This window comes from Oncorhynchus nerka, linkage group LG17 (genome assembly GCF_034236695.1).
Source record: "Oncorhynchus nerka isolate Pitt River linkage group LG17, Oner_Uvic_2.0, whole genome shotgun sequence".
Taxonomy (NCBI): domain Eukaryota; kingdom Metazoa; phylum Chordata; class Actinopteri; order Salmoniformes; family Salmonidae; genus Oncorhynchus; species Oncorhynchus nerka.
Genome location: NC_088412.1, coordinates 43,619,770 through 43,647,209, shown reverse-complemented (window position 1 = coordinate 43,647,209; position 27,440 = coordinate 43,619,770). Strand labels below are relative to the sequence as shown.

General features: G+C 43.5%; 1 protein-coding gene across 2 annotated transcripts in view; it reads right to left on the bottom strand.

Moving 5' to 3' along the window:
* nek7 (NIMA-related kinase 7) overlaps positions 1–27,440 on the bottom strand; it is a 141,989-nt gene that overhangs the window by 49,676 nt on the left and 64,873 nt on the right. For both annotated transcript variants that reach the window (XM_029686769.2, XM_029686768.2), the window contains exon 2: positions 13,231–13,318. In XM_029686769.2, coding sequence (XP_029542629.1) covers positions 13,231–13,290 — 60 coding nt within the window. In that variant the 5' untranslated portion in view covers positions 13,291–13,318. The remainder of the gene's footprint in view (positions 1–13,230; positions 13,319–27,440) is intronic.

Sequence of the window (27,440 nt, the reverse complement as noted above, 5' to 3'; positions counted from 1 at the left end):
TTACAAGGAACAGGACACGGACCTCCGATGAGACATTGAACATGCAAAAGGACAACAAAGGAGGAAGGTGGAATCCTATAGACGGGTTGGTTGTTTAGCAACAAAACAGACACGTGCGGAAGTACGGGTCAAAACAGACTGGGTTGGCTTAGATTGTTGACAACATATAAACCAAAGTGAGCTCTAAAAGTATTGGGACAGTGACATTTATATTAAATTTTGGTTTCTGTACTCCAGCACTTTCGATTTGAAATGATACAATGACTGTCGTTCTGCCCCTGAACAGGCTTGGTGCAGGTCTACAATTTAATTTCTGGTGTCCTTTGACAGCTCTTTGGTCTTGGCCATAGTGGGGTTTGGAGTGTGACTGTTTGAGGTTGTGGACAGTTGTATTTTATACTGATAACAAGTTCAAACAGGTGCGATTAATACAGGTAACGAGTGGAGGACAGAGGAGCATCTGAAATAAGAAGTTACAGGTCTGTGAGAGCCAGAAACCTTGCTTGTTTGTAGGTGACCAAATACTTATTTTCCACCATAATTTGCAAATAAATAAATTAAAAATCCTACAATGTGATTTTTAAAAAATATTAATAAAACATTATTCCGCATGTGTTACTATATATATATATATATATATATATAAATATTTATTTTACTCTTCATCATTGGGCAGGGCTTGTAATAAAGCAAGCATTTCCCGGTAAGTCTACACCAGTTGTATTCGGCGCATGACAAATTCAATTTTATTTTAGCATGCTAGCAGATAGCGCATTGACTGGAAGTCTGTGGGAGACACTAGTTCGCATTGGCTCAGAAAACTGCCTCTAACTTCCTTCATACTGGACACAGAGACATCAAAATGGTATACACAAGTTCATCTGACTCAACATCCCAAAGTGTCCCTTTAACAGAGAAAGAATTTGACTCTTCCTGAACCACTAAATCGTATTAGATCATTATTATGTCCAACGAGGACAATAATTAGAGTGTGTGTCTGTGCTGTAGTCTGCCATGGCACATCACAGTTAACATGACGCTGCTGCACTTGAGGTGACTTATGTTGGACCAGTCAGCTAGCGACAACAACCCCCCCCCCACACACAGTGCCCTCCTCTTCCAAGGGATGCATGTGGCGCCCTGAAACTCGGCTCGCCAGTGAATGTCTAAAATTAAAAAGCTAAGAAAACAGGCTGGAATGAGCCCTGGGGTTGTGATGTGTGAAAACACACAGAGCAGAGCGTGACCTTTGCAGCCATTTTGTAAACGTGTCTGTTGGTGTGGTGGAGGAAGAGAGGAGGCGACAGATATCACAATGCCACATGTCACCGGTGCCTGGCCCCAACCACGACCCGGGGACACCCTCACAGGCAGGCAGGCAGACTCTGGGAAGGAGGAGGAGAGGAGAGTGAGAGCACAGTGTCATGATGGAGGGAGGGAAGGAGCAGCTTAAGATGTGTTCACTTCAGATTCGTTTCACAATTAAACAAAGTCTGCATGAACAGAACACAGACCTGCGGCAACGACAGAAGAGGTTCCTAGGACAACACACACACTAGGGCTGGGCTGGTGAGCGATGTCTAATATTAAAGAAGTCTCGAGGTATTGCTTGCCTGAGGTAGAGTACCTTATGATAAACTGAAGACCACACTATCTACCAAGAGAGTTCTCATGTATATTATTCGTAGGCGTCTTTTTACCACCACAGATCGATGCTGGCACTAAGACCACACTCAAACAACTCTATAAGCCCATAAGCAAACAAGAAAATGCTCACCTTGAAGCGGCGCGCCTAGTGTCCGAGGACTTTAATGCAGACAAACTTAAATCAGTTTTCCCAAATTCTTAGCAGCATGTCACATGTGCAACCAGAGAAAAAAATGTAAAATTAATCTCTACACCACCTTTACTCCACACACAGAGATGCAAACAAAGCTCTCGCCCACCCTCCATTTGGCAAACCTGACAATAATTCTAACCTCCTGATTCCTGATTACAAGCTACAGGACAGTTTTGCATGCACAGAATGGAATACGTTCCAGGATTCATCCAATGGCATTGAGGAGTATACCACCTCAGTCATCGGCTTCATCAATAACTGCATCGATGACGGCATCCCCATACTGACCGTACGTACATAACCCAACCAGAAGCCATGGATTACAGGCAACATCCGCATCTATCATGGCAGAAGCATTTTGCTACACTCAAATTAACATCTGCTAACGATGTGTACGTGAGCAATAAAATTTGATTTGATTAGAGCTCAAGGCTAGAGCTGTCGCTTTCAAGGAGTGGGACACTAATCCGGACGCCTATAAGAAATCTAACGTTGCTCTCAGACGAACCATCAAACGAGAAAAGCTTCGATACAGGATTAAGAATGAATCATACTACACCGGCTCTGACGCTCGTCGGATATGGCAGGGCTTGAAAACTATTACTGCCTACAAAGGGAAAGCCAGATGCGAGCTTCCCAGTGACGCAAGCCTATCAGACGAGCTAAATGCCTTTTATGCTCGCTTCGAGGCAAGCAACACCGAAGCATGCAAGAGAGCACCAGCTGTTCTGGATGACTGTGTGATATCGCTCTAGGTAGCCGATGTGAGCAAGACCTTTAAACAGACAAACATTCACAAAACCACGGGGCCAGATGGATTACCAGGACATGTTCTCAAAGCATGGGAGGACCAACTGGCAAGCGTCTTCACTGACATTTTCAACCTCTCCCTGAATGAATCTGTAATACATGTTTCAAGCAGACCACCATAGTCCCTGTGCCCAAGGAAGCGAAGGTAACCTGCCTAACCGTAGCACTCACATCAGTAGCCATGAGGTGCTTTGAAAGGCTGGTCATGGCTCACAATCAACAGCATCCTCCCGGATACCCTAGACCCACTCCAATTCGCATACCGCCCCAACATATCCACAGATGACACAATCGAACTCCACACAGCCCTTTCCCACCTGGAGAAGAGGAACACGTATGTGAGAATGCTGTTAACTTCTTTGGGGTAGGGGGCAGTATTTTCACGTCCGGATGAAAAGCGTTCCCAGAGTAAACTGCCTGCTACTCAGGCCCAGATGCTAGGATATGCATATTATTAGTAGATTTGGATAGAAAACACTGACGTTTCTAAAACTGTTTGAATGATGTCTGTGAGTTTAACAGAACTCATATGGCAGGAAAAAATCCAACCAGGAACTGGGAAATTTGAGGTTTCTAGGTTTTCAAGTCAGCATATCCAATATACAGTGTCTGTGGGGTCATATTGCACTTCCTAAGGCTTCCACTAGATGTCAACAGTCTTTAGAACCTTGTTTCAGGCTTCTACTGTGAAGTGGGAGAGAATGAGAGGTGATTGAGTCATGGGTCTGCCAGAAGGCCATGTGCTCAGTCAGGCGCGCGCGCCCGTGAGAGTTAGCTCCATTCCCTTTCATTTCTAAAGACAAAGGAATTCTCCGGTTGAAACATTGAAGATTTATGATAAAAACATCCTAAAGATATACATCGTTTGACATGTTTCTACGAACTGTAATATAACTTTTTTGATTTTGTCTGGACCTAGTGCCAGCACATTTGGATTACTGTACTAAATGCGCAAACAAGGTATTTGGACATAAATGGACTTTATTGAACAAAACAAACATGTATTGTGGAACGGGGATTCCTGGGAGTGCATTCTGATGAAGATCATCAAAGGTAAGTGAATATTTATAATGCTATTTCTGACTTTTGTTGACTCCATAACATGGCGGGTATCTGTATTGCTTGTTTTGGTCTCCGAGCGCTGTACTCAGATTATTCCATGGTGTGCTTTTTCCGTAAAGCTTTTTTGAAATCTGACACAGCGGTTGCATTAAGGAGAAGTATATCTTTAATTCCATGCATAACACTTGATGATAATACAACATTTATGATGAGTATTTCTGTAAATTGACGTGGCTCTCTGCACTTTCACCGGATGTTTTGGAGGCAAAACATAACGTGCCAATGTATACAGAGATTTTTGGATATAAATATGAACTTTACCGAACAAAACATACATGTATTGTGTAACATGAAGTCCTATGAGTGCCATCTGATGAAGATCAAAAGGTTAATGATTCATTTTATCTATTTCTGCTTTTTGTGACTCCTCTCTTTGACTGGAAAAATGGCTGTGTTTTTTTGTGACGAGGTACTGACCTAACATAATCGCATGGTATGCCTTTGTCATAAAGCCTTTTTGAAATCGGACACTGTGGTGGGATTAACAACAAGATTACCTTTAAAATGGTGAATAATACATATGGTTGAGGAATTTTAATTCTGAGATTTCTGTTTGAATTTGGCACCCTGCACTTTCACTGGATGTTGGTCAGGTGGGACGTTAGCGTCCCACGTACCCTAGAGAGGTTAATTGACTACAGCTCAGCGTTCAACACCATAGTGTCCACAAAGCTTATCACTAAGCAAAGGACCCTGGGACTAAATACCTCCCTCTGCAACTGGATTATGGACTTACTGACAGGCCACCCCCAGGTGGTAAGGGTAGGCAACGACCCTTACCACCTTGGGCCCCTCAGCGGTGTGTATTTTGTCCCCTCATGTACTCCCTGTTCACCCACAACTGCGTGACCAAACACGATTTCAACACCATCATTAAGTTTGCTGATGACCGACAACGATGTGACAGCCTATAGGGAGGTCAGAGAACTGGCAGTGTGGTGCCAGGACAACAACCTTTCCCTCAATGTGAGCAAGACAAGGGAGTTGATCGTGGACTACAGGAAAAGGCGGGCCGAACAGGCCCCCATTATCAACGGGGCTATAATGGAGTTGGTCAAGAGTTTCAAGTTCCTTGGTGTCCACATCACCAACGGTCTATCATGGTCCAAACACACCAAGACAGTGAAGAGGGCACGACAACACATTTTCCCCCTCAGGAGACTGAAAAGATTTTGCATGGATCCCCAGATCCTCAAAAAGTTATTCAGCTGCACCATCGAGAGCATCATGACCGGTTGCATCACCGCCTGGTAGGGCAACTGCTCAGCATTTGACCGTAAGGCGCTACAGACGTTAGTGCGTACGGCCCAGTACATCACTGGGGCCAAGCTTCCTGCAATCCAGGACCAATATAATCGGTCGGTGTCAGAGGAAAGCATAAAATTGTCAGACTCCAGTCACCCAAGTCAGACTGTTTTCTCTGCTACCGCACGGCAAGCGGTACCAGAGCGCCAAGTGTAGGACTAAAAGGCTCATTAAAAGCTTCTACCCCTAAGCCATAAGACTGCTGAACAATTAATCAAATGGCCACCAAACTATTACATTGACCCATTTGTTTTGTACATTGTTGCTACTCGCTGTTTATTATCTTATGCATAGTCACTAAACCCCTACCTACATGTACAAATGACCTCTAACCTGTACACTGACTCGGTACCCCTTGTGTATATAGCCTCGTTATTGTTATGTTATTGTGTTACTTTAGTTTATTTGGTAAATATTTTCTTCACCAACTGTGCAGTTCAAGAAGAGTTTAGGGCTTGTAAGTAAGCATTTCACGGTAAGGTCTACACTTGTGTTCGGCACATGTGACAAATAAAGTTTGATTTGGCCAAAATATTATGAGACAATATTGTTAATTTTTTGACAGTATTTTGTGTTTTTGAATAAAACATTTAAATTTGCTATACGAGTTGTGCATGACCCTAGGCTGGCAACACATAAATGTCAAATCATTTTTTAAAAAGGGGGCATTCTGATTAACTGAACAGAACATTTGAGGGCAGTTATCATTCCTGACTGGTTGCATCACTGCCTGGTATGGTAACTGCTCGGCCTCCGACCGCAAGGCACTACAGAGGGTACCGCGTACGGCCCAGTACATCACTGGGGCCAAGCTTCCTGCCATCCAGGACCTCTATACCAGACGGTGTCAGAGGAAGGCCCTAAAAATGTTCAAAGACTCCAGCCACCCTAGTCATAGACTGTTCTCTCTGCTACCGCACGGCAAGCGGTACCGGAGCGCCAAGTCTCGGTCCAAGAGGATTCTAAACAGCTTATACCCCCAAGCCACAAGACTCATGAACATCTAATCAATTGGCTACCCAGATGATTTGCATTGCCCCCCTCTCTTTTACACTGCTGCTATTATCTATTCATAGTCACTTTAATAACTCTACCTAGGTGTACATATTAACTAACTGTATATAGCCTCGCTATTGTTATTTTACTGCTACTCTTTAATTATTTGTTACTTTTATTTCTTATTTAGGTATTTTTTCTTAACTGCATTGTTGGTTAAGGACTTGTAAGCAAGCATTTCACTAAGGTCTACTACCTAAATACCACAGCTGCTGTATTCAGTGCATGTGACAAATACAATTTGATTCGATATGGGCAAAACATAATCGAGGCCTTATTTTTAACTAAATATTGCAATTGCAATTTAGATTAAAACACTTGGGTGAACGTTTGTAATCATGGAAATATAATGGCAATTCTAATTTTATAGTTGGAATGTAATAGTGTGCTCATTGAATACAGTGTTGTTTGACAGGACAACTATTGAAAGAGCCAGGAAGGCATTCATAGAATAAGGAATCAGAATATGAATAGAATTTCTATGGATGCGTAATTGTGACAAGGTGCCCCAGGGGAGTAGGACCCTTTAATCTTCGGATACATTAAAATGTTGTTTTCTCTTACATCATGTAGCTAAAATATTAACGCTTTGCCTATTCCTCCCTGATTTAGAAGATGCTGTTGCACAAACATGCTGATTTAGGCGTACACCAGGACTGGTATCAGGCTGTATTAGCTAGCTTCATTTGCTCTCACTCAGTACATGTATTAGCTAGCTAGCCAGCTAACTAGCGACTTACGTTAGTGTCTTACACAATTTATTTTAGCCACAACTTGCTAAGAAAAGACAAACTAGCTTTTGCAGACAGTAAGACACACAAACTAAGTGTAATTATAGAACGCTTGTGTTCTTTATAATAAGAAGCAAAGTGGAAAGCACAATCGGTGTCATCAACATATTATTGCATCTGCTGCATTGACTATGCACACTCAAGGTTGAATGGTTGGCAAATGATCTCGTGGTCGAGGAACAACTGCTCTCCTTGAGCTTGTGTCCGTTAGGCCTACGGATGTATTTATTTATCAGCACAAATTATATTGAGCAATAAATGCCCCACTTGTGGTATTCTTAAATTAAACTAGTTTTTGAGAGTACGGAGCACAATACCATGGAGGAGTTTAGAAGGTAAAAACTCCATCACACTTGTATTCCTCAGGCTGGGATCCGCAATATGCAGCTGTTGCAAGAGAATATTTTTCACTGGTTGTCCACTGGGTCGCAAAAACAATGATTGATAGGCAGCTTAAACTTCTTCAATTCAACCATTATTGGGTTAAAATACACATCTGCATTTGTGAACAGCCAACCACGATTCACATCAATGCGCTATGTACAATTGAAGTGGGAAATTTACATACACCTTAGCCAAATACATTTAAACTCAGTTTTTCAAAATTCCAGACATTTAATCCGAGTAAACTTCCCTGTCTTAGGTCAGTAGGATCACCACTTTATTTTAACAATGTGAAATGTCAGAATAGTAGTAGAGAGAATGATTTATTTCAGCTTTTATTTCTTTAAATCACACTCCCAGTGGGTCAGAAGTTTACATACACTCAATTAGTATTTGGTAGCATTGCCTATAAATTGTTTATCTTGGGTCAAATGTTTTGGGTAGCCTTCCACAAGCTTCCCACAATAAGTTGGGTGAATTTTGGCCCATTCCTCCTGACAGAGCGGGTGCCTAATTGCTCGCACATGCTTTCCCTGCAGCAAAGCACCCCCACAACATGATGCTGCCACCCCCGTGCTTCACGGTTGGGATGTTGTTCTTCGGCTTGCAAGCATCCCACTTTTTCCTCCAAACATAACGATGGTCATTATGGCTAAACAGTTCTATTTTTGTTTCATTAGACCATAGGACATTTCTCCAAAAAGTACAATATTTGTCCCCATGTGCAGTTGCAAATCGTAGTCTGGCTTTTTTATGGTGGTTTTGGAACAGTGGCTTCTTCCTTGCTGAGCAGCCTTTCAGGTTGTCGACATAGGACTCGTTTTACTGTGGATATAGATACTTTTGTACCCGTTTCCTCCAGCATCTTCACAGGGTCCTTCGCTGTTTTTCTGGGATTGATTTGCATTTTTTCGCACCAAAGTACGTTCATCTCAAGGAGACCGAACACGCCTCCTTCCTGAGCGGTATGATGGCTGCGTGGTCCCATGGTGTTTATACTTGCGTACTATTGTTTGTACAGATGAACGTGGTACCTTCAGGCATTTGGAAATAGCTTCAAAGGATGAACCAGACTTGTGGAGGTCTACAATTTTGTGGAGGTCTTGGCTGATTTCTTTTGATTTTCCCATGATGTCAAGCAAAGAGGCACTGAGTTTGAAGTTAGGCCTTGAAATACATCCACAGGTACACCTCCAATTGACTCAAATTATGTCAATGAGCATATCCAAAGCTTCTAAAGCCATGACATCATTTTCTGGAATTTTCCAAGCTGTTCAAAGGCACAGTCAACTTAGTGTATGTCAACTTCTGACCCACTGGAATTGTGATACAGTGAATTATAAGTGAAATAATCTGTCTGTAAACAATTGTTGGAAAAATTACTTCTGTCATGCACAAAGTAGATGTCCTAACTGAAATGCCAAAACTATATTTTGTTAACAAGACATTTGTGGAGTGGTTGAAAAACGAGTTTTAATGACGCCAACCTAAGTGTATGTAAACTTCTGACTTCCACTGTAGATATAAATAAGTGATATTTGTATCGCCTGTAGGCTACACCACTGCTCTTGTCCTTCTCTCAAAGAGTTTATACAAGTTGGATAATCTTTGGATGTCAACATTAGAAGACATAGCTTGGACTGTAGCCTACAAAAGCCTATTCCTGCTCTTTTCCCGCGATCCATCAAATGCATTTGGTGTGTCATCATAGTGGTCTCTGACTTGCAGTCGGTCAGACTCGCTCAGGTGGAACAAACTTAACACTTACGCTTTTTTCCCCCAATGCTGCTTTGAATGTCATTGAGAGGACAGAATGGTGACCGTTTTTTTTCCGCAAACGTCATTTCTGAATTTAAAAGTAATCCTAGTGTTTGAAAAGTATCTGTAATCTGATTACAATATTTTAGCTGGTAAAAATGGATTACAGTTAGTTCTTTGGTAAATCATTACTCCCTGATATATATATATAACAGTAATTTACGAACTTACTGTTTTATAGCGCTATATCCTCTTAGTATGAATTTTTTACAGTGGCTTCAAAAAGTATAAAATAATGTTACACACAGGAAGTATTCACACCCCTCGACTTTTTCAACATTTTGTTGTGTTAAAGCCTGAATTTAAAATGGATTAAATTTAGATTTTGTGTCACTACATACAATAACCCATAATGTCAAAGTGGAATATTATTTTTTAGAATTGTTGGCAAATTAATTTGAAAATGAAAATCTGAAATGTCTTGAGTCAAAAACTATTCAACTCTATTGCTATGGCAAGCCGAAATAAGTTCAGGAGTAAAAATGTGCTAAACAATTCACATAAAGTTGCATGGACTCACTGTGTGCAATAATAGTGTTTAACGTGATTTTTAAATATCTGTACACCACACATACCTTTAAAATACCATTTTATACAGATGTTATATTGAATCCCGTCTATGGTCAAACGCAGAGAACAAAGAGATAAACAGTGGTCACTACAGTGTTTTTCACACAAAGAAAAGCAGAAGGAAAAAGAAGAGCAGAAGGAGTGGAGGAGCAGAGGCCATGGTGTTAGGTTAGGAGGAGAGAAATGGAATGAGAGAAAAAGAGAGCTAGATCTAGAAATAGAGCGAGGGCATAGCTTTCACTCGCTGCATGGTAGCTTGACGAATGTTAGCATGAGCCCGTAAAGCGCTGTGACAGCCTCCTGCTGAGAGCACAGTCTCACTAATGTGTTCTGGCACGCCGGCCCCCTAATCACACATTTACATATGCAATGACCTATATTTGCATGTCAGATCGCACACTGTCCAGTGTGATTAACAACGGGCACCTCCCACGTCGAGTCGCCTTGGGTAGCGGGCAAGGGGCTGGGGAGGGCTAGGCGAGGGGTGAACCAGGACTGGGGAGGGCTAGGGCTAGGAGAGGGGGAGCGCAGAGGGCCGGAGGGGGTCCATTTTTTTGTGAGCCGAGGGGCTGGGCTGCCAGGCAGGATTATGTCAGGCGGGGGCCCGGCATTAGACACTTCATTAGAGCTAATCTGTTTAGCAGTGGGCAGTGTATGTAAACTTCACAGGCCATTTGCGGCACCTTGTCGGCCCATGGCCTGGCCTTCAAAGGGCAGCCGGGACCTCCTGACTGACAGGCTGTCTCATTGCCCGCACTGGCGTCACACACACAGCCGCTCCCAGCTGACACACACACACACACACGGGTGAGGCCCAGCAGCTCGACCCCTGACGACAGAGGGGTCACTGGGCAAACAGCAAGAGGAAAGGAGGAGAGGAGTGGCACAGAGAGGAGAGGTTTGTACAGACTGCAGCTTGGAGGTGTGTACGTGTTTGAAAGGAGTTAGTAACAGAGATGTCAATTTTCTGTCTCAATTACCAATCAGTTATCGTGGGAATTTGGGCCATAAATGTGAATGAGGAACACACCCTTAGTTGGTGAGAGCTGAAGTTAGGCCACTGCTTTGGGGAATCAGACTTGTGGTGTCCAGCTCAAGTTACTCCTTGATGGGAAGAGTGAGGGATTGTAGAGGAGTGGACAAGCATGTCTATGAGGGACAGCATGTGCCTGTGCTGTAGAGATGGAAGAGGGACAGGGTGGCCACCAGTGACACAGAGATGCACACACCCTGGGCTACTCACTGACAAGGAGATGAGAGGAAGAGCGATAGGAAGAGAGAAAAAGAAAAAAGGCATGAAGACAGAAGCATAGATGACGTGTGATATGGGCTGATCAGTGGTGACACAGAGACACAGAGCAACTGACAGAGAATTTAAGATAAGAGAGAGAGGGGGAGAGGGAAGGAGATGAAAATAAATGAAGAGAGCGAGACAGAGGGGGAGAGGAAGAGAAAGAGGGGGAGAGATGTAAGGTGTGATGCGACAGTGTGGCACTGCCAGCGGCAGCCAGAAAAAGGCCAGCGGGAGCCAGTAAGGGTGCCATCTCCCACAGAGCAACAACCCACCCTCTACCCCCCCCCCCCCCCACCCCCTCTCCCCATCACCAGCCTCGGTCTGTACTCCTCACCTTCCTCTTCTTTCACCTACATCTCTCCTCAGCCCCAGCCAGCTTAGCACCGCCATACAATATTCATCACTCCATCCATCCTTCCCTACCCCGCTGGTGTTTCTCTCTCTGCTCCTCTTCAATCTGTTCCTGTACCACGGTGCGTTAGCTCACTTATAACCCTCCGCCTTGTCTCTCACACACACACACACACACAGAGATCTGACTCTGTCAAAACCTGCTGCGACGTTCAAATTCCATTTTGAGAATCTCTCTCTCCCACTCAAAGAGCAAATGCACCATTAAAAATGCACATGATACCAGCTCATCCACTTTACCTAATGCATATGCATCATACCTCCGGGACTTAGAGATGTGATACAATTCACATTTTCAGGAGGGGAATTTTTGCCGAGCAGATTAAATTGAGAAAAAGTGTGAAACAGATTGAGGACTTGTTGAAAGAGAAGGATCCGTCTGCTGATAGACACAGTATGAAGCTGGATGCCGAACAGGAAGCAAAATAATGTCTGGATCTGCATAGGACTGGTGTTTGAAATACAAACTGTAAAATCTGATCTTGCATAAACTAATAATATGCATGTTATTAGGCCTACTTCTAGATACATTTCCTATATTTTAAGACAATAATGAAAGAGAAAAAGAACTGAAATGAAGCTAAATATAGTGTGTGAAAAACAGAGGAAATCATTACCACAACACTGTTAAATTGGAATATGATATCTCGAGTGTGGGGGGATGAGAGTTCTCGTTCTTTCCTTTTCTGTGCACAACCCAATTAGTAATTAAACATATTCAAATAAATTATCAACCTGGCGATTTCACAGTTAATATTGCACTGGCTTTGCATACACAAGAAAAAATGGATCATTTTGGGGGTTACAAAAAAAAACGGTTGTTTTCCCGTTTCCTCTTCAACGTATGGATATGGATATGGATATTGATATTGATAGCGGGCGAATCCTCTTTGTTATAAGTCCATTCAATACATAGTGGGGACAGAAACATCCTTGTGCTATGAATGAGATTGATGAAGCTTATGTACGATACTGCTATTAAATTCCAACGGTGACCAGATTTGCAACACAACAACCTGAATGTTATCGTATCAAAAGCTGCTCACTGGGAGGTCAAGCTCTGCAAGCCTCCAGAGTTTCAATCAATACTAACTCTCTCTCCACCATTCATCTGGCCTTCATCTGCTAGTAAAATTACAACCTGTATTGTTAATAATACTCTTACAAATACAGTAATTTTGACACATTTTGTTCCCAACTTTACTGGGAATCGCCCGTAGCCTAATTTGTACTTTACTTAATTTACATTAATTGACAGGCTTAAAATTCAAGTATAGGCCTACCCTAAATATGAATGAGTATTTGTGAGGAAACACAAATGTAAGAGGATCATACTGTGGCTGGAACACAGGTACTGCTACGTGCTGTGTTAGGGTTAGAGTTAGAGTAAAAGTGATGTTCTAATATTTTTTATTTAACTAGGCAAGTCAGTTAATAACAAATTCTTATTTAAAATAGCCTACACCGGCCAAACTGGTTTGGGTGAGGGTAAGTTAGGGCGAGGGGATCCTACCTGTGGGTGGAACATGGGTACTGCTGCCTGCTGGCCTTGTGGCTGGGTTAGGGTTAGGGGATCCTACCTGAGGCTGGAACACTGGTACTGCTGCCTGCTGGCCTTGTGGCTGGGTTAGGGTTAGGGGATCCTACCTGAGGCTGGAACACGGGTACTGCTGCCTGCCGGCCTTGTGGCTGGGTTAGGGGATCCTACCTGTTGCTGGAACACGGGTACTGCTGCCCTTGTGGCTGGGTTAGGGTTAGGGGGTCCTACCTGTTGCTGGAACACGGGTACTGCTGCCTGCTGGCCTTGTGGCTGGGTTAGGGGATCCTACCTGTTGCTGGAACACGGGTACTGCTGCCTGCTGGCCTTGTGGCTGGGTGTCCATGTCCATGGTGACAGGAGATCAGTCCCTCACACCCCTAAGGAAACACAAACACAACCTTCAGTTAACGTTACAGTCACAAAAACACGGGACTCTTTTCCCTCACAACCAGGTAGAAACATAAGTAGATCCTCCTGTTACCTGAACATACCCTCTACAGAAGAACTCTGCCACCAGACAGACAATATACACAGACTAGTAACAAATATCACACTCCTGGAGATCGCCTGAGCATTACGGAGCCTGAGCATTACGGAGCCTGAGACAATAGTGTGTTGCTGAGGACTCTGCTGCCTGGGTACTGTCGCTCTGTCGGTCTGTGGCCCAGAGGGTGTCACATTGCAGTAGAACGGGATCTGCCTCGTTGGCTGGGTCTCTATGGACCTGAAAGGCTCCAGACACACATCAGGGTTTCCGTTAGGAAAATGTGGTGCCGGACAACGTGACCAGGGATGATTTTCATTTACAGATTATTTGGAAATTTAATGGACCCATTTGCATTGGTTTGCGTAACCCATTAGGGCATCCAACCACAGTGCTCAGAATGACAGAAATCACATTAGGATTATGGTAATTTATCTTAAAAGGGGAATTTAGAAAATGTGTATGTTCCTAAACCCCTCTGTGACTCGTTGCTGGACTGCATGTCAAAGTGCGCACCTCTTTCACTCAGGAAGAGCAAAAGGTACGTCACAGGGTTATATAGCACCCCCACTCACTGCAGCGCTAGAGCTATTTCCCAACCTGGTCTCAGAGCATTTTGCATTATTCTGTAAGTAAATCCTATACCCTCCGTTTAGTTTAGTATGGTATCGCGCCGTCCCAACCTTCGCTCTCTCTCCCCCGCTACTCTCTCCTCTTCCATCCTATCATCTCTTCCCTCTGCTCAAACCTTCTCCAACCTATCTCCTGATTCTGCCTCCTCAACCCTCCTCTCCTCCCTTTCTGCATCCTTTGACTCTCTATGTCCCCTATCCTCCAGGCCGGCTCGGTCCTCCCCTCCCGCTCCGTGGCTCGACGACTCATTGCGAGCTCACAGAACAGGGCCCCGGGCAGCCGAGCGGAAATGGAGGAAAACTCGCCTCCCTGCGGACCTGGCATCCTTTCACTCCCTCCTCTCTACATTTTCCTCTTCTGTCTCTGCTGCTAAAGCCACTTTCTACCACTCTAAATTCCAAGCATCTGCCTCTAACCCTAGGAAGCTCTTTGCCACCTTCTCCTCCCTCCTGAATCCTCCCCCCCTCCTCCCTCTCTGCAGATGACTTCGTCAACCATTTTGAAAAGAAGGTCGACGACATCCGATCCTCGTTTGCTAAGTCAAACGACACCGCTGGTTCTGCTCACACTGCCCTACCCTGTGCTCTGACCTCTTTCTCCCCTCTCTCTCCAGATGAAATCTCGCGTCTTGTGACGGCCGGCCGCCCAACAACCTGCCCGCTTGACCCTATCCCCTCCTCTCTTCTCCAGACCATTTCCGGAGACCTTCTCCCTTACCTCACCTCGCTCATCAACTCATCCCTGACCGCTGGCTACGTCCCTTCCGTCTTCAAGAGAGCGAGAGTTGCACCCCTTCTGAAAAAACCTACACTCGATCCCTCCGATGTCAACAACTACAGACCAGTATCCCTTCTTTCTTTTCTCTTCAAACCTCTTGAACGTGCCGTCCTTGGCTAGCTCTCCCGCTATCTATCAGAATGACCTTCTTGATCCAAATCAGTCAGGTTTCAAGACTAGTCATTCAACTGAGACTGCTCTTCTCTGTATCACGGAGGCGCTCCGCACTGCTAAAGCTAACTCTCTCTCCTCTGCTCTCATCCTTCTAGACCTATCGGCTGCCTTCGATACTGTGAACCATCAGATCCTCCTCTCCACCCTCTCCGAGTTGGGCATCTCCGGCGCGGCCCACGCTTGGATTGCGTCCTACCTGACAGGTCGCTCCTACCAGGTGGCGTGGCGAGAATCTGTCTCCTCACCACGTGCTCTCACCACTGGTGTCCCTCAGGGCTCTGTTCTAGGCCCTCTCCTATTCTCGCTATACACCAAGTCACTTGGCTCTGTCATAACCTCACATGGTCTCTCCTATCATTGCTATGCAGACGACACACAATTAATCTTCTCCTTTCCCCCTTCTGATGACCAGGTGGCGAATCGCATCTCTGCATGTCTGGCAGACATATCAGTGTGGATGACGGATCACCACCTCAAGCTGAACCTCGGCAAGACGGAGCTGCTCTTCCTCCCGGGGAAGGACTGCCCGTTCCATGATCTCGCCATCACGGTTGACAACTCCATTGTGTCCTCCACCCAGAGCGCTAAGAACCTTGGCGTGATCCTGGACAACACCCTGTCGTTCTCAAATAACATCAAGGCGGTGGCCCGTTCCTGTAGGTTCATGCTCTACAACATCCGCAGAGTACGACCCTGCCTCACACAGGAAGCGGCGCAGGTCCTAATCCAGGCACTTGTCATCTCCCGTCTGGATTACTGCAACTCGCTGTTGGCTGGGCTCCCTGCCTGTGCCATTAAACCCCTACAACTCATCCAGAACGCCGCAGCCCGTCTGGTGTTCAACCTTCCCAAGTTCTCTCACGTCACCCCGCTCCTCCGCTCTCTCCACTGGCTTCCAGTTGAAGCTCGCATCCGCTACAAGACCATGGTGCTTGCCTACGGAGCTGTGAGGGGAACGGCACCTCAGTACCTCCAGGCTCTGATCAGGCCCTACACCCAAACAAGGGCACTGCGTTCATCCACCTCTGGCCTGCTCGCCTCCCTACCACTGAGGAAGTACAGTTCCCGCTCAGCCCAGTCAAAACTGTTCGCTGCTCTGGCCCCCCAATGGTGGAACAAACTCCCTCACGACGCCAGGACAGCGGAGTCAATCACCACCTTCCGGAGACACCTGAAACCCCACCTCTTTAAGGAATACCTAGGATAGGATAAAGTAATCCTTCTCACCCCCCTTTAAAAGATTTAGATGCACTATTGTAAAGTGGCTGTTCCACTGGATGTCATAAGGTGAATGCACCAATTTGTAAGTCGCTCTGGATAAGAGCGTCTGCTAAATGACTTAAATGTAAATGTATGCATTAATTTGTGGATGTCCATCAACAATTATGTATGATCACCATCTCTCCAGAGATGTTCGATTGGGTTGAAGTCCAGGCTCTGGCTGGGCCACTCAAAGATATTCAGAGACCTGCCCCGAAGCCACTCCTGTGTTGTTTTGACGGCTAATTTTCCTGTTGGAAGGGGAACCTTCGCCCCAGTCTGAGGTCCTGAGCTCTCTGGAGCAGGTTTTCATTAAGGATCTCTCTGTACTTTGCTCTGTTCATCTTTCCCTTGATCCTGACTAATCTCCCAGTCCCTGCCGCTAAAAAACATCCCCACAGCATGATGCTGACACCACCATGCTTAACCATATGGATGGTGCCAGGCAGTGGTGTAAAGTACTTAAGTAAAAATATTTTAAAGTGCTACTTACAGTTGAAGTCAGAAGTTTACATACACTTAGGATGGAGTCATTAAAACTCGTTTTTCAACCACTCCACAAATATCTTGTTAACAAACTATAGTTTTGGCAAGTTGGTTAGGACACGCTTGACACAAGGAATTTTTCCAACAATTGTTTACAGACAGATTATTTCACTGTATCACAATTCCAGTGTGTCAGAAGTTTACATACACTAAGTTGACTGTCCCTTTAAACAGCTTGGAAAATTCCAAAAAATGATGCCATGGCTTTAGAAGCTTCTGGTAGGCTAATTGACACAATTTGAGTCAATTGGAGGTGTACCTGTGGATATATTTCAAGGTCTACCTTCAAACTCATTGCCACTTTGCTTGACATCATGGGAAAATCAAAAGAAATCAGCCAAGACCTCAGAAAAAAAATTGTAGACCTCCACAAGTCTGGTTCATCCTTGGGAGCAATTTCCAAACACCTGAAGGTGTTCGTGCAACGTTCATCTGTACAAACAATAGTGCGCAAGTATAAACACCATGGGACCACGCAGCCGTCATACCGCTCAGGAAGGAGACGCGTTCTGTCTCCTAGAGATGAACGTACTTTGGTGTGAAAAGTGCAAATCAATCCCAGAACAGCAGCAAAGGACCCTGTGAAGATGCTGTAAAAAAGTATCTATACCCAAAGTAAAATGAGTCCTATATCGACATAACCTGAAAGGCTGCTCAGCAAGGAAGAAGCCACTGCTCCAAAAACGCCATAAGAAAGCCAGACTACGATTTGCAACTGCACTGTTCACCTGATTTAGAATTCCTCACAATCAAATGTCGACCGCATTATCTACCAAGGGAATTCTCTTCGATTATAATCACAGCCGTATATATTCCCCCCCAAGCAGACACATCGATGGCTCTGAACAAACTTTATTTGACTCTTTGCAAACTGGAATCCATACATCCTGAGGCTGCATTCATTGTAGCTGGGGATTTTAACAAGGCTAATCTGAAAACCAGACTCCCTAAATTGTATCAGCATATCGATTGCGCAACCAGGGCTGGCAAAACCTTGGATCACTGCTATTCTAACTTCTGCGACGCATATAAGGCCCTGCCCCGCCCTCCTTTCGGAAAAGCTGACCACGACTCCATTTTGTTGATCCCTGCCTACAGACAGAAACTAAAACAAGAAGCTCCCACGCTGAGGTCTGTTCAACGCTGGTCCGACCAATCTGATTCCACACTCCAAGACTGCTTCCATCATGTGGACTGGGATATGTTTCGTATTGCGTCAGACAACAACATTGACGAATACGCTGATTCGGTGTGCGAGTTCATTAAAACATGCGTTGAAGATGTCGTTCCCATAGCAACGATTAAAACATTCCCAAACCAGAAACCGTGGAATGATGGCAGCATTTGTGTGAAACTGAAAGCACGAACCACTGCTTTTAATCAGGACAAGGTGACCGGAAACATGACCGAATACAAACAGTGTAGCTATTCCCTCCGCAAGACAATCAAACAAGCTAAGCGTCAGTATAGAGACAAAGTAGAATGCGAGTGGCGGACTCACTAAAAAACACGTCAGTATAGAGACAAAGTAGAATGCGAGTGGCGGACTCACTAAAAACACGTGCTTCATTTGTAAATGATGTCTGAATGTTGGAGTGTGCCCGTGGCTGTCCGTAAATTAAAACAAGAAAATGGTGCCATCTGGTTTGCTTAATATAAGGAATTTGAAATTATTTATAATTTTACTTTTGATACTTCTTGCTCCTACCTGACACGCAGGCGTCCCATCTAGACATCTGGAAATGCAAATGCTCTACACTAAATGCTAATAGTACTAGTTAAAACTCAAACGTTCATTAAAATACACATGTAGGGTAGTGAATTAAAGCTACACTCGTTGTGAATCCAGGCAACAAGTCAGATTTTTAAAATGCTTTTCGGCGAAAGCATGAGAAGCTATTATCTGATAGCATGTAACACCCCAAAAGACCCACAGGGGACGTAAACAAAATCATTAGCATAGTCGGCGCTACACTAAACGCACCAATAAAATATAAAACATTCATTACCTTTGACCATCTTCTTTGTTGGCACTCCTAGATGTCCCATAAACATCACTATTGGGTCTTTTTTTCGTTTAAATCAGTCCATATATAGCCTAGATATCGATCTATGAAGACTGTAATCAAGGAAAAAAACATTGTTTTATAACGCGACGTCATTTTTTTAAATTAAAAAAGTCGACGATAAACTTTCACAAAACACTTCGAAATACTTTTGTAATGCAACTTTAGGTATTAGTAAACGTTAATAAGCGATCAAATTGATCACGAGGCGATGTCAATTCTATAGCTGTACGTCTGGAAATAATGTCCGGGTAAATCTCAACCAAAATATCCGGTCAGAGACCGGAAGAAAGGCGTTGCCTTGCGTCTTTTTGACCAAGAAACAAAACATGACATCGTGTGGAAGCTGTAGGTATTGCAAGCTCGGCCCCATTAAATGTGGTTCACCTTTATCAATTGGTTGAAGTGGCGTATGGATATATTTTTCCATTTTCATTGATCAGATTTTCCTGCACTTTTCGATGAAACGCACGTTCTGTTATAGTCACAGCCGTGATTTAACCAGTTTTATAAACGTCTGAGTGTTTTCTATCCACACATACTAATCATGCATATACTATATTCCTGGCATGAGTAGCAGGGCGCTGAAATGTTGCGCGATTTTTAACAGAATGTTCGAAAAAGTAGAGGGTCGACTTAAGAGGTTAAGTATATTTTAAACCAAATAATTTTAGAGACTTTTACTCAAGTAGAATTTTACTGGCTGACTTTTGTAATTGTCAATGAAGGTATCTTTACTTAAGTATGACAGTTGGGTACTTTTTCCACCACTGGTGCCAGGTTTCCTCCAGATGAGACACTTCGCATTCAGGCCAAAGAGTTGAATCTTGGTTTCATCAGACCAGATAATATTGTTTCTCATGGTCTAAGAGTCCTTTAGGTGCCTTATGTTAAACTCCAAGTGGGCTGTCATGTGCCTTTAACCTGTTGCTCCTACCCTCTACTTTTTTGAACATTTTGTTAAAAATCGCGCAACATTTCAGCGCCCTGCTACTCATGCCAGGAATATAGTACGTTCATATGGTTAGAATGTGTGGATAGGAAACCCTCGGACGTTTTTAAAACTGGTTAAATCACGACTGTGGCTATTACATAACGTGCGTTACATCGGAAAGCGCAGGAAAACCTGATCACAGAAAATGGAAATAAATATCCTTGCGCCACTTCCAGCAATTGTTAACAGTGAGCCGAATTAGATAAGACCGAGCATTCAACTCCCACAGCATCCCCATGTTGTCTAGAGTCTTGTGAATTGAATCATCTTTGATTCTTGGTTGAACCGAAAGAGGGGCACGACTTACCTCCGGTCTCCGCCCAGATCATTCCGGAAGAGCTCTCTCCTGAAATTTTTTCCAAGACGACAGCTAATGATATTTACATCGCCTACGGATGATTTTTATCGCTTATTAACGTTTACTAATACCTAAAGTAGCATTACAAACGTATTTCGAAGTGTTTTGTGAAAGTTTATCATCTACTTTTTGAATTTAAAAAAAATGACGTTACGTTGTGAAATCGCTGTTTTTTTCGTTTATCACACAGTCTACATATAACGATATCTTGGCTTTATATGGCCCGATTTAATCGAAATAAAGACCCAATAGTGTTTATTGGACATCTAGGAGTGCCAACAAAGAAGATGGTGAAAGGTAATGACTGTTTTCTATTTTATTGTGCGGTTTGTGTAACGCCGAAATGCTAATTATTTTGTTTACGTCCCCTGCTGTGCTTTTCTGTTGTAGTGTATTGGTGCATGCTATCAGATAATAGCTTCTCATGCTGTCGCCGAAAAGCATTTTAAAAATCTGACTTGTTGCCTGGATTCACAACGAGTGTAGCTTTAATTTGATACCCTGCATGTGTATTTTAATGAACTTTTGAGTTTTAACTAATACTATTAGCATTTAGCGTAGCGCATTTGCATTTCCAGAGCTCTAGTTGGGACGCAAGCGTCCCAAGTAGAGGCAAGAGGTTAACGGAGTGGGTTCCGTCTGGCAACTCTACCACAAAGGCCTGATTGGTGGAGTGCTGCAGTGATGGTTGTCAATCTGGAAGGTTCTCCCATCTCCACAGTGTAACTCTGGAGCTCTGTCAGAGTGACCATCAGGTTCTTGGTCCTCCCTGGACCAAGGCCTGGACCAAGGCCCTTCTCCCCCGATTGCTCAGTTTGGCCGGATGGCCAGCTCTCGGAAGAATCTTGGTGGTTCCAAACTTCTTCCATTTAAGAATAATGGAGCCCACTGCACCTTCAGTGCTGCAGAATTTGTTTGGTACCCTTCCCAAGATCTGTGCCTAGACACAATCCTGTCTCAGACAATTCCTTCGACCTCATGGCTTGGTTTTTGCTCTGACCCACCTGTCTGTATAAGGTCCCACAGTTGACAGTGCGTGTGCCTTTCCAAATAATGTCCAATCAATTGAATTTACCTGATTTTTTGTTTTAAATCAATAATACCCCATAACGTCAAAATGGAAATATGTTTTTACAAATTAAATAAAGATGAAAAGCTGAAATGCTTTGAGTATTCAACCCCTTTGTTATGGCAAGTCTATAAGTTCAGGAGCGAGAACATGATTTTTGAATTACTTCTCTGTACCCCACACATACAGATAATCGTAAGGTCCCTCGGTCGAGCAGTGAATCTCAACCACGAGGACCAGGAAGATTTTCCAGTGCCTTGCAAAGAAGGGCACCTATTGGTAGTTAGAGTTTAATTAATGGATGTGATAGGAGAAAACTGAGGATGGATCAACAACATTGTAATTACTCCACAATAATAACCTAAATGACAGAGTGGAAAGGAGGAAAGCTGTACATAATACAAATAAAGTCACTAAAGTAATACTGCAAAACATGTGCCCTGAACACAAAGTGTTATGCTTGGGGCAAATCCAATGATACATTACTCCTTACCACTCTCCAAATTTTCAAGCACAGTGGTGGCTGCATCATGTTATGGGTACGCTTGTAATCGTTAAGGACTGGGGAGTTTTTCAAGACAAAAAAAAGAAATGAGATGGAGCTAAGCACAGGCAAAATCCAAGTGGAAAACCGGGTTCAGTCTGCTTTCCACCAGCCACTGGGAGATGAAATGATGAAAATGAAATGACCTTTGCAAGACCTGAAAATGTTTGTCTAGCCATGTTCAACTAAAAAAATTGACAGTTTGAAGAATTTTGAAAATAATAAAATGGGCAAATGTTGCACAATCCAGGTGCAACATTTGATACTTACCCATAAAGACTCAATGCTGTGCTCGCTGCCAAATGTGATTCTAACATGTATTGACTCTGGGGATGGACTACTTATGTAATCAAGGTAAGTGTTTTATTTTTCATCGTTTTTTTTTAAACTAATGTTGGAATTTCTTTTCTACTTTGAAAGAGTATTTGTGCAGATTGTTGACAAAGAAAATGACAATTAAATCCATTTTAAACCGACTTTGTAACAAAATAAAATGTGGAATAGGTCAATGGGTATGAATACTTTAAGGCACTGTAGGTAGATAAAGGCTTCAACATTTATAAATGACTCACCGTCTGTCACCATCAGCTCTCTCACGCCACTGCAGCATGACACACACACTATTCTGACGCACTGACAGAGTGGAATGCAATACGAACATTTCCTTTCACACACACACTTGTGTGTTGATGTGTGAATCCTTCACTGTGAGAGCGTCTGTCCATCTCCGTCTGGTTGTCAGGACAGAAAACGGAGCTCCAGTATTCCCCCACGTAGCCAATTAAAATGCCCAGTTTAGGAGTTACTGAGTGACACACCGTCTCCATGGCGATAGAATCGGGGTGATTTAGTAAAGGTTAATCATGCTAATTAGCTGCCAATCTGCCAACCGGTCATTGAGTGGCAGTGTAGCACACACCAGGGCTGCGTGTCCGCCCGCCACTGTTGTTTACTTTGGTTTGGTTAGGCTTTTGTTTTCAGGTATTCAGCGTTCATTTGCCTCAGAGTGCCGAGCTTTGAAATTCTTTAAAAGTGTGCGCAACACAATCTCTCCTGGGTTTGTTATATTGGGAACGTTTTTTTCCTATTCTTAAATGTACATTAAAAGGTCATCTGGCACTTATAACCAACGTATCTAGTTTTAAACGGCATATGTGGTATCGATGTAAGACAGAAACATTCATGTGTCAAAATTCACTACAAGGTGTAAATAGGATAATTTTTTTACGTTAGCCAGCCAACTAATTTAAACTCAGACATAATAACAAAATCAAAACAAATGTTCTTTGTCACATACACATGGTTAGCAGATGTTATTTTGAGTGTAGCGAAATGCTTATGCTTCTAGATCCGACAGTGCAGCAGTATCTAACAGGTAATATCAACAATTCCACAACAAAACCTAACACACAATCTAGTAAAGGAAAGGAAAGAGAATATATACAGTGGGTAGAACAAGTATTTGATACACTGCCGATTTGTTGGTCAAGATCTCACGATACATGGCCCCATCCATCCTCCTCTCAATACGGTGCAGTCGTCCTGACCCCTTTGCAGAAAAGCATCCCCCAAAAATGATGTTTCCACCTCCATGCTTCACGGTTGTACTCATCCTTCTTCTTCCTCCAAACACGGCGAGTGGAGTTTAGACCAAAAAGCTCTATTTTTGTCTCATCAGACCACATGACCTTCTCCCATTCCTCCTCTGGATCATCCAGATGGTCATTGGCAAACTTCAGACGGTCCTGGACATGCGCTGGCTTGAGCAGGGGGACCTTGCGTGTGCTGCAGGATTTTAATCCATGACACTTACTAGCCCAACGCTCTAACCACTAGGCTACCCTGCCGCCCCAATAATACAGGTAATGAGTGGTGAACAGAAGGGCTTCTTAAAGAAAAACTAACAGGTCTGTGAGAGCCGGAATTCTTACTGGTTGGTAGGTGATCAAATACTTATGTCATGCAATAAAATGCAAATTAATTACTTAAAAATCATACAATGTGATTTTCTGGATTTTTGTTTTAGATTCCATCTCTCACAGTTGAAGTGTACCTATGATAAAAATGACAGACCTCTACATGCTTTGTAAGTAGGAAAACCTGCAAAATCGGCAGTGTATCAAATACTTGTTCTCCCCACTGTAAGTACAAAAACATATGGATGAGCAGTGACAGAGCGGCTAAGATGTAATAGATAGTAAAGAAAAGATAGCGAAGGACACAGTATTTACATATGAGATGAGTAATGGGAGATATGTAAACATTCTTAAAGTGGCATTATTAAAGTGAATAGTGTTCCATTTATTAAAGTGGCCAATGATATCAAGTCTGTAGGTAGGCAGCAGCCTCTCTGTGCTAGTGATGGCTTTTTAACAGTCTGATGGCCTTGAGATAGAAGCTGTTTTTCAACCTCTCTGTCCCAGCTTTGTACTCACATCGCCTTCTGGATGGAAGCTGGGTGAACATGCAGTGGCTCGGGTGGTTATTGTCCTTGATCATCTTCTTTGCATTCCTGTGTGTTGTAGGTGTCCTGGAGGGCAGGTAGTTTGCCCCCGGTGATGCGTTGTGCAGACCTCACTACCCTCTGGAGAGCCTTACGGTTGTGGGCGGCGCAGTTGCCGTACCAGGCGGTGATATTGGTGACATTTAGGCGCTGTTGCGCCTTCTTCACCACACTGTCTGTGTGCGTGGACTATTTCACTTTGTCAATGATATGTAAACTTTACACCTCCTCCACTGCTGTCCCGTCGATGTGGATAGGGGCGTGCTCCCTCTGCTGTTTCCTGAAGTCCACGCTCATCTCTTCTGTTTTGCTGACATCATGTGTTTTTATGTACATATTCTTCATCCCTTTACACTTGTGTGTATAAGGTAGTTGTTGTGAAATTGTTAGGTTGATCGTTGGTTATTACTGCATTGTCGGAACTAGAAGCACAAGCATTTCGCAACACTCGCATTAACATCTGCTAACCATATGTATGTGACAAATAACATTTGATTTGATACATAGTACATATGCATAATATTTTTACTACTGATATCGATTACCGCATTGTTGGGAAAAGGTATTTCACTGTACTACAGAAAGAACTGAATTAGCTGACGATCTTGAGATGGCGAGTCAGGAGGGGAGAAGTTCTCCTTTGTTCTCTCCACAGCAAAGTTAGCTCAGTTTACCTCGCTAAACTCATTTCTGGCCTTGTTTATTGTGATTAAATGGCAAAGACACACCCCAGAAACATCCACATCAAACCACACCCTCAAGACAACTCTCGTTTGCCTTCAGTCACGGCCGCTAGCATTTCTTAATGAGCACTGATAAAGAACAAGGCCAAATCATGAAGTTCAATCGCCCTTTTAAAAAAAATTCCAAGCAAATTATCATCATTCAAATTGTAAAGGGTTTTTCCAATTAGGGGTATGAAAAATACACAAGTGCTGGAGAGGGAGACTATAATACCATCAGAACAGCTCAGTCTGTGCCCCATCCAAACGTGATTTTATTTACAATGTGATCTGCTCAGACATTTTTGAATAAAGTGATCTAGGAAACAAAGCCTGACAGCTTACCCTAAATCTTGTATCAAAAAAATAGCCTACATTTATAAAACAAACAGATGGCTAAATGATATACTCCGCAACACTAAAAATAACATTTTATAAATAAAATGCCCGTAACTGATGGTCTTTTTTCCCCTAGCAGGACCACTCCCCTCTTGATCCCTTGCTAGACAGGATGTCGTGAGTGTCTACGTTGGTCCAGCCTGACATTTTGGCTAGGCTGGGGTGTTATTTGGGCCACGAGTCACCCTCACTAGTGGTTATTAACACATCAGTCTCCTCTCCTGCTGATGTTTCAGATGGGAGCTGACTCCAGCACCTCTCCTCTCCCTTACCCGGCTCCTGTCAAAATACCCACGAGGCATCTTGGTTCTACATCTCTTAACAGGATCAATTAAGACTGCTAGTTTACGTCAGACCAGGGGAACTGCACCAACAAGGAAAGAACTATTAACGGCAAGCACTCACTCTGGAGGAGCAAACGATGTGAGCAATGTAGCACTCAAGCATAAACTCACAGTCCAATGCAGTCAAAACATTTCTGGAGTTTCTGGGGAGACAAAATAAATCTTCAAAGAGATCTTCTAACAAAGAAAGATCGGTCTACATCTAGATACTGTTTCCTTATTGTAACAAGGTCCATACAACTGTTTTTCAATCCCACCTATGTTCAATCCCATCTTGACTCAAATAATCTCTGAGCAATGTTTTCTGAATGTTGGCTTCAAAGACATGGACCACTAACTAGTATACATCATTTCAACCCTCAGTTTCCTACCCAAACCCTGTTACCTAAACCACTTCCCTCTCCCTCCTCCAGTCTCTCTCCTCGTTCGCCTGATGAGCTGGTTCAGAGTGTGATGGAGAGCAGCGCCGGGAGAGAGGACACCGGCTTTAGCTTCACTTTCATCCCCACTTCCCTCCTATCTGCATTATTAATTTACAAGAAAGAGGGAAGAAAAACAAAAAAGGGAGGGGGATTAAAAAGTGGATCAAGGAGAGATGGGAGGGAGGTGTAGAGAAGAGAGCAACATTCCGCCCGACACAACCCAGACCCACGGATATGTTAGAGAGAGAGGGGGACAGATAGAAAGGATGGCGGGAGGAGGTAAAGCGAGAGATACAGAGCAAGAGAAAACGAAAGAGGGACTAGAGGCTTAAGTAAAGAGAAAGAGAGAAAAAAAAATTAAAAAGAGGGGAGTAGAAAGATAGAGATGTGACTGTAGCAGTGATTTGAGTATGGGATCTATGTGAATCAAAGGCACCTTTGAGCAACAGAAGACGGTGGAAGTGGTGTCCATGATTACAAGAAGCAGGGACCTTTGAGTCAGTCTTCATGAAAGCCATGGGCCCATGCCTCATCTGAACTGATTATAACGCTGCTCGGCTCAGAGAGGCTTTGACTGAAGCCACATAAACTAACGAAGGCAGGCTCGGGATATTAAAGAAGTGAGACATATTTTACATTCTCCCACTTATTTTAAATCACTATTAAAATCATTAGTACAGACATAACTGTGTGTGTGTGTGTGTGTGTGTGTGTGTGTGTGTGTGTGTGTGTGTGTGTTGGTTCCACCACCAGCGGTCTTTCAATTGGTATCTCAGGATGTAATGGAATAAGAAATAGAGAAACCTCATTGTCTCTCTGGGTGTGAGAGGAGAGGAGGCTTTGAAACTGGCTTCACAGAACAGTTAGCAACACAGACACAGTCAAACACTTCCCACTTCCAAAAGTTCTCAATCAGAATTAAACAACGGATGTTAATCAGATATGATAGTGAAAGAAATGATCTAACTAAGAGGGGAACAAAGAAAAAATATCACATTGACCTGATTGCGATATTCAACTGGTAAAGAATTGGATACTAACACACTAGTCTCTCTTCTTTCTTCATCCCTTCTTCCTTAAACCTTCACCCTCTCCAACCGGAGGGAGCACAGAGTAGGGAGAAGATGAGAGCGCGAGAAAGAGAGAAAAGTGCTGAGGCCTTAAGGAAGAGGCAGGCCACAGAGCAGCGATCCATATTTCTACT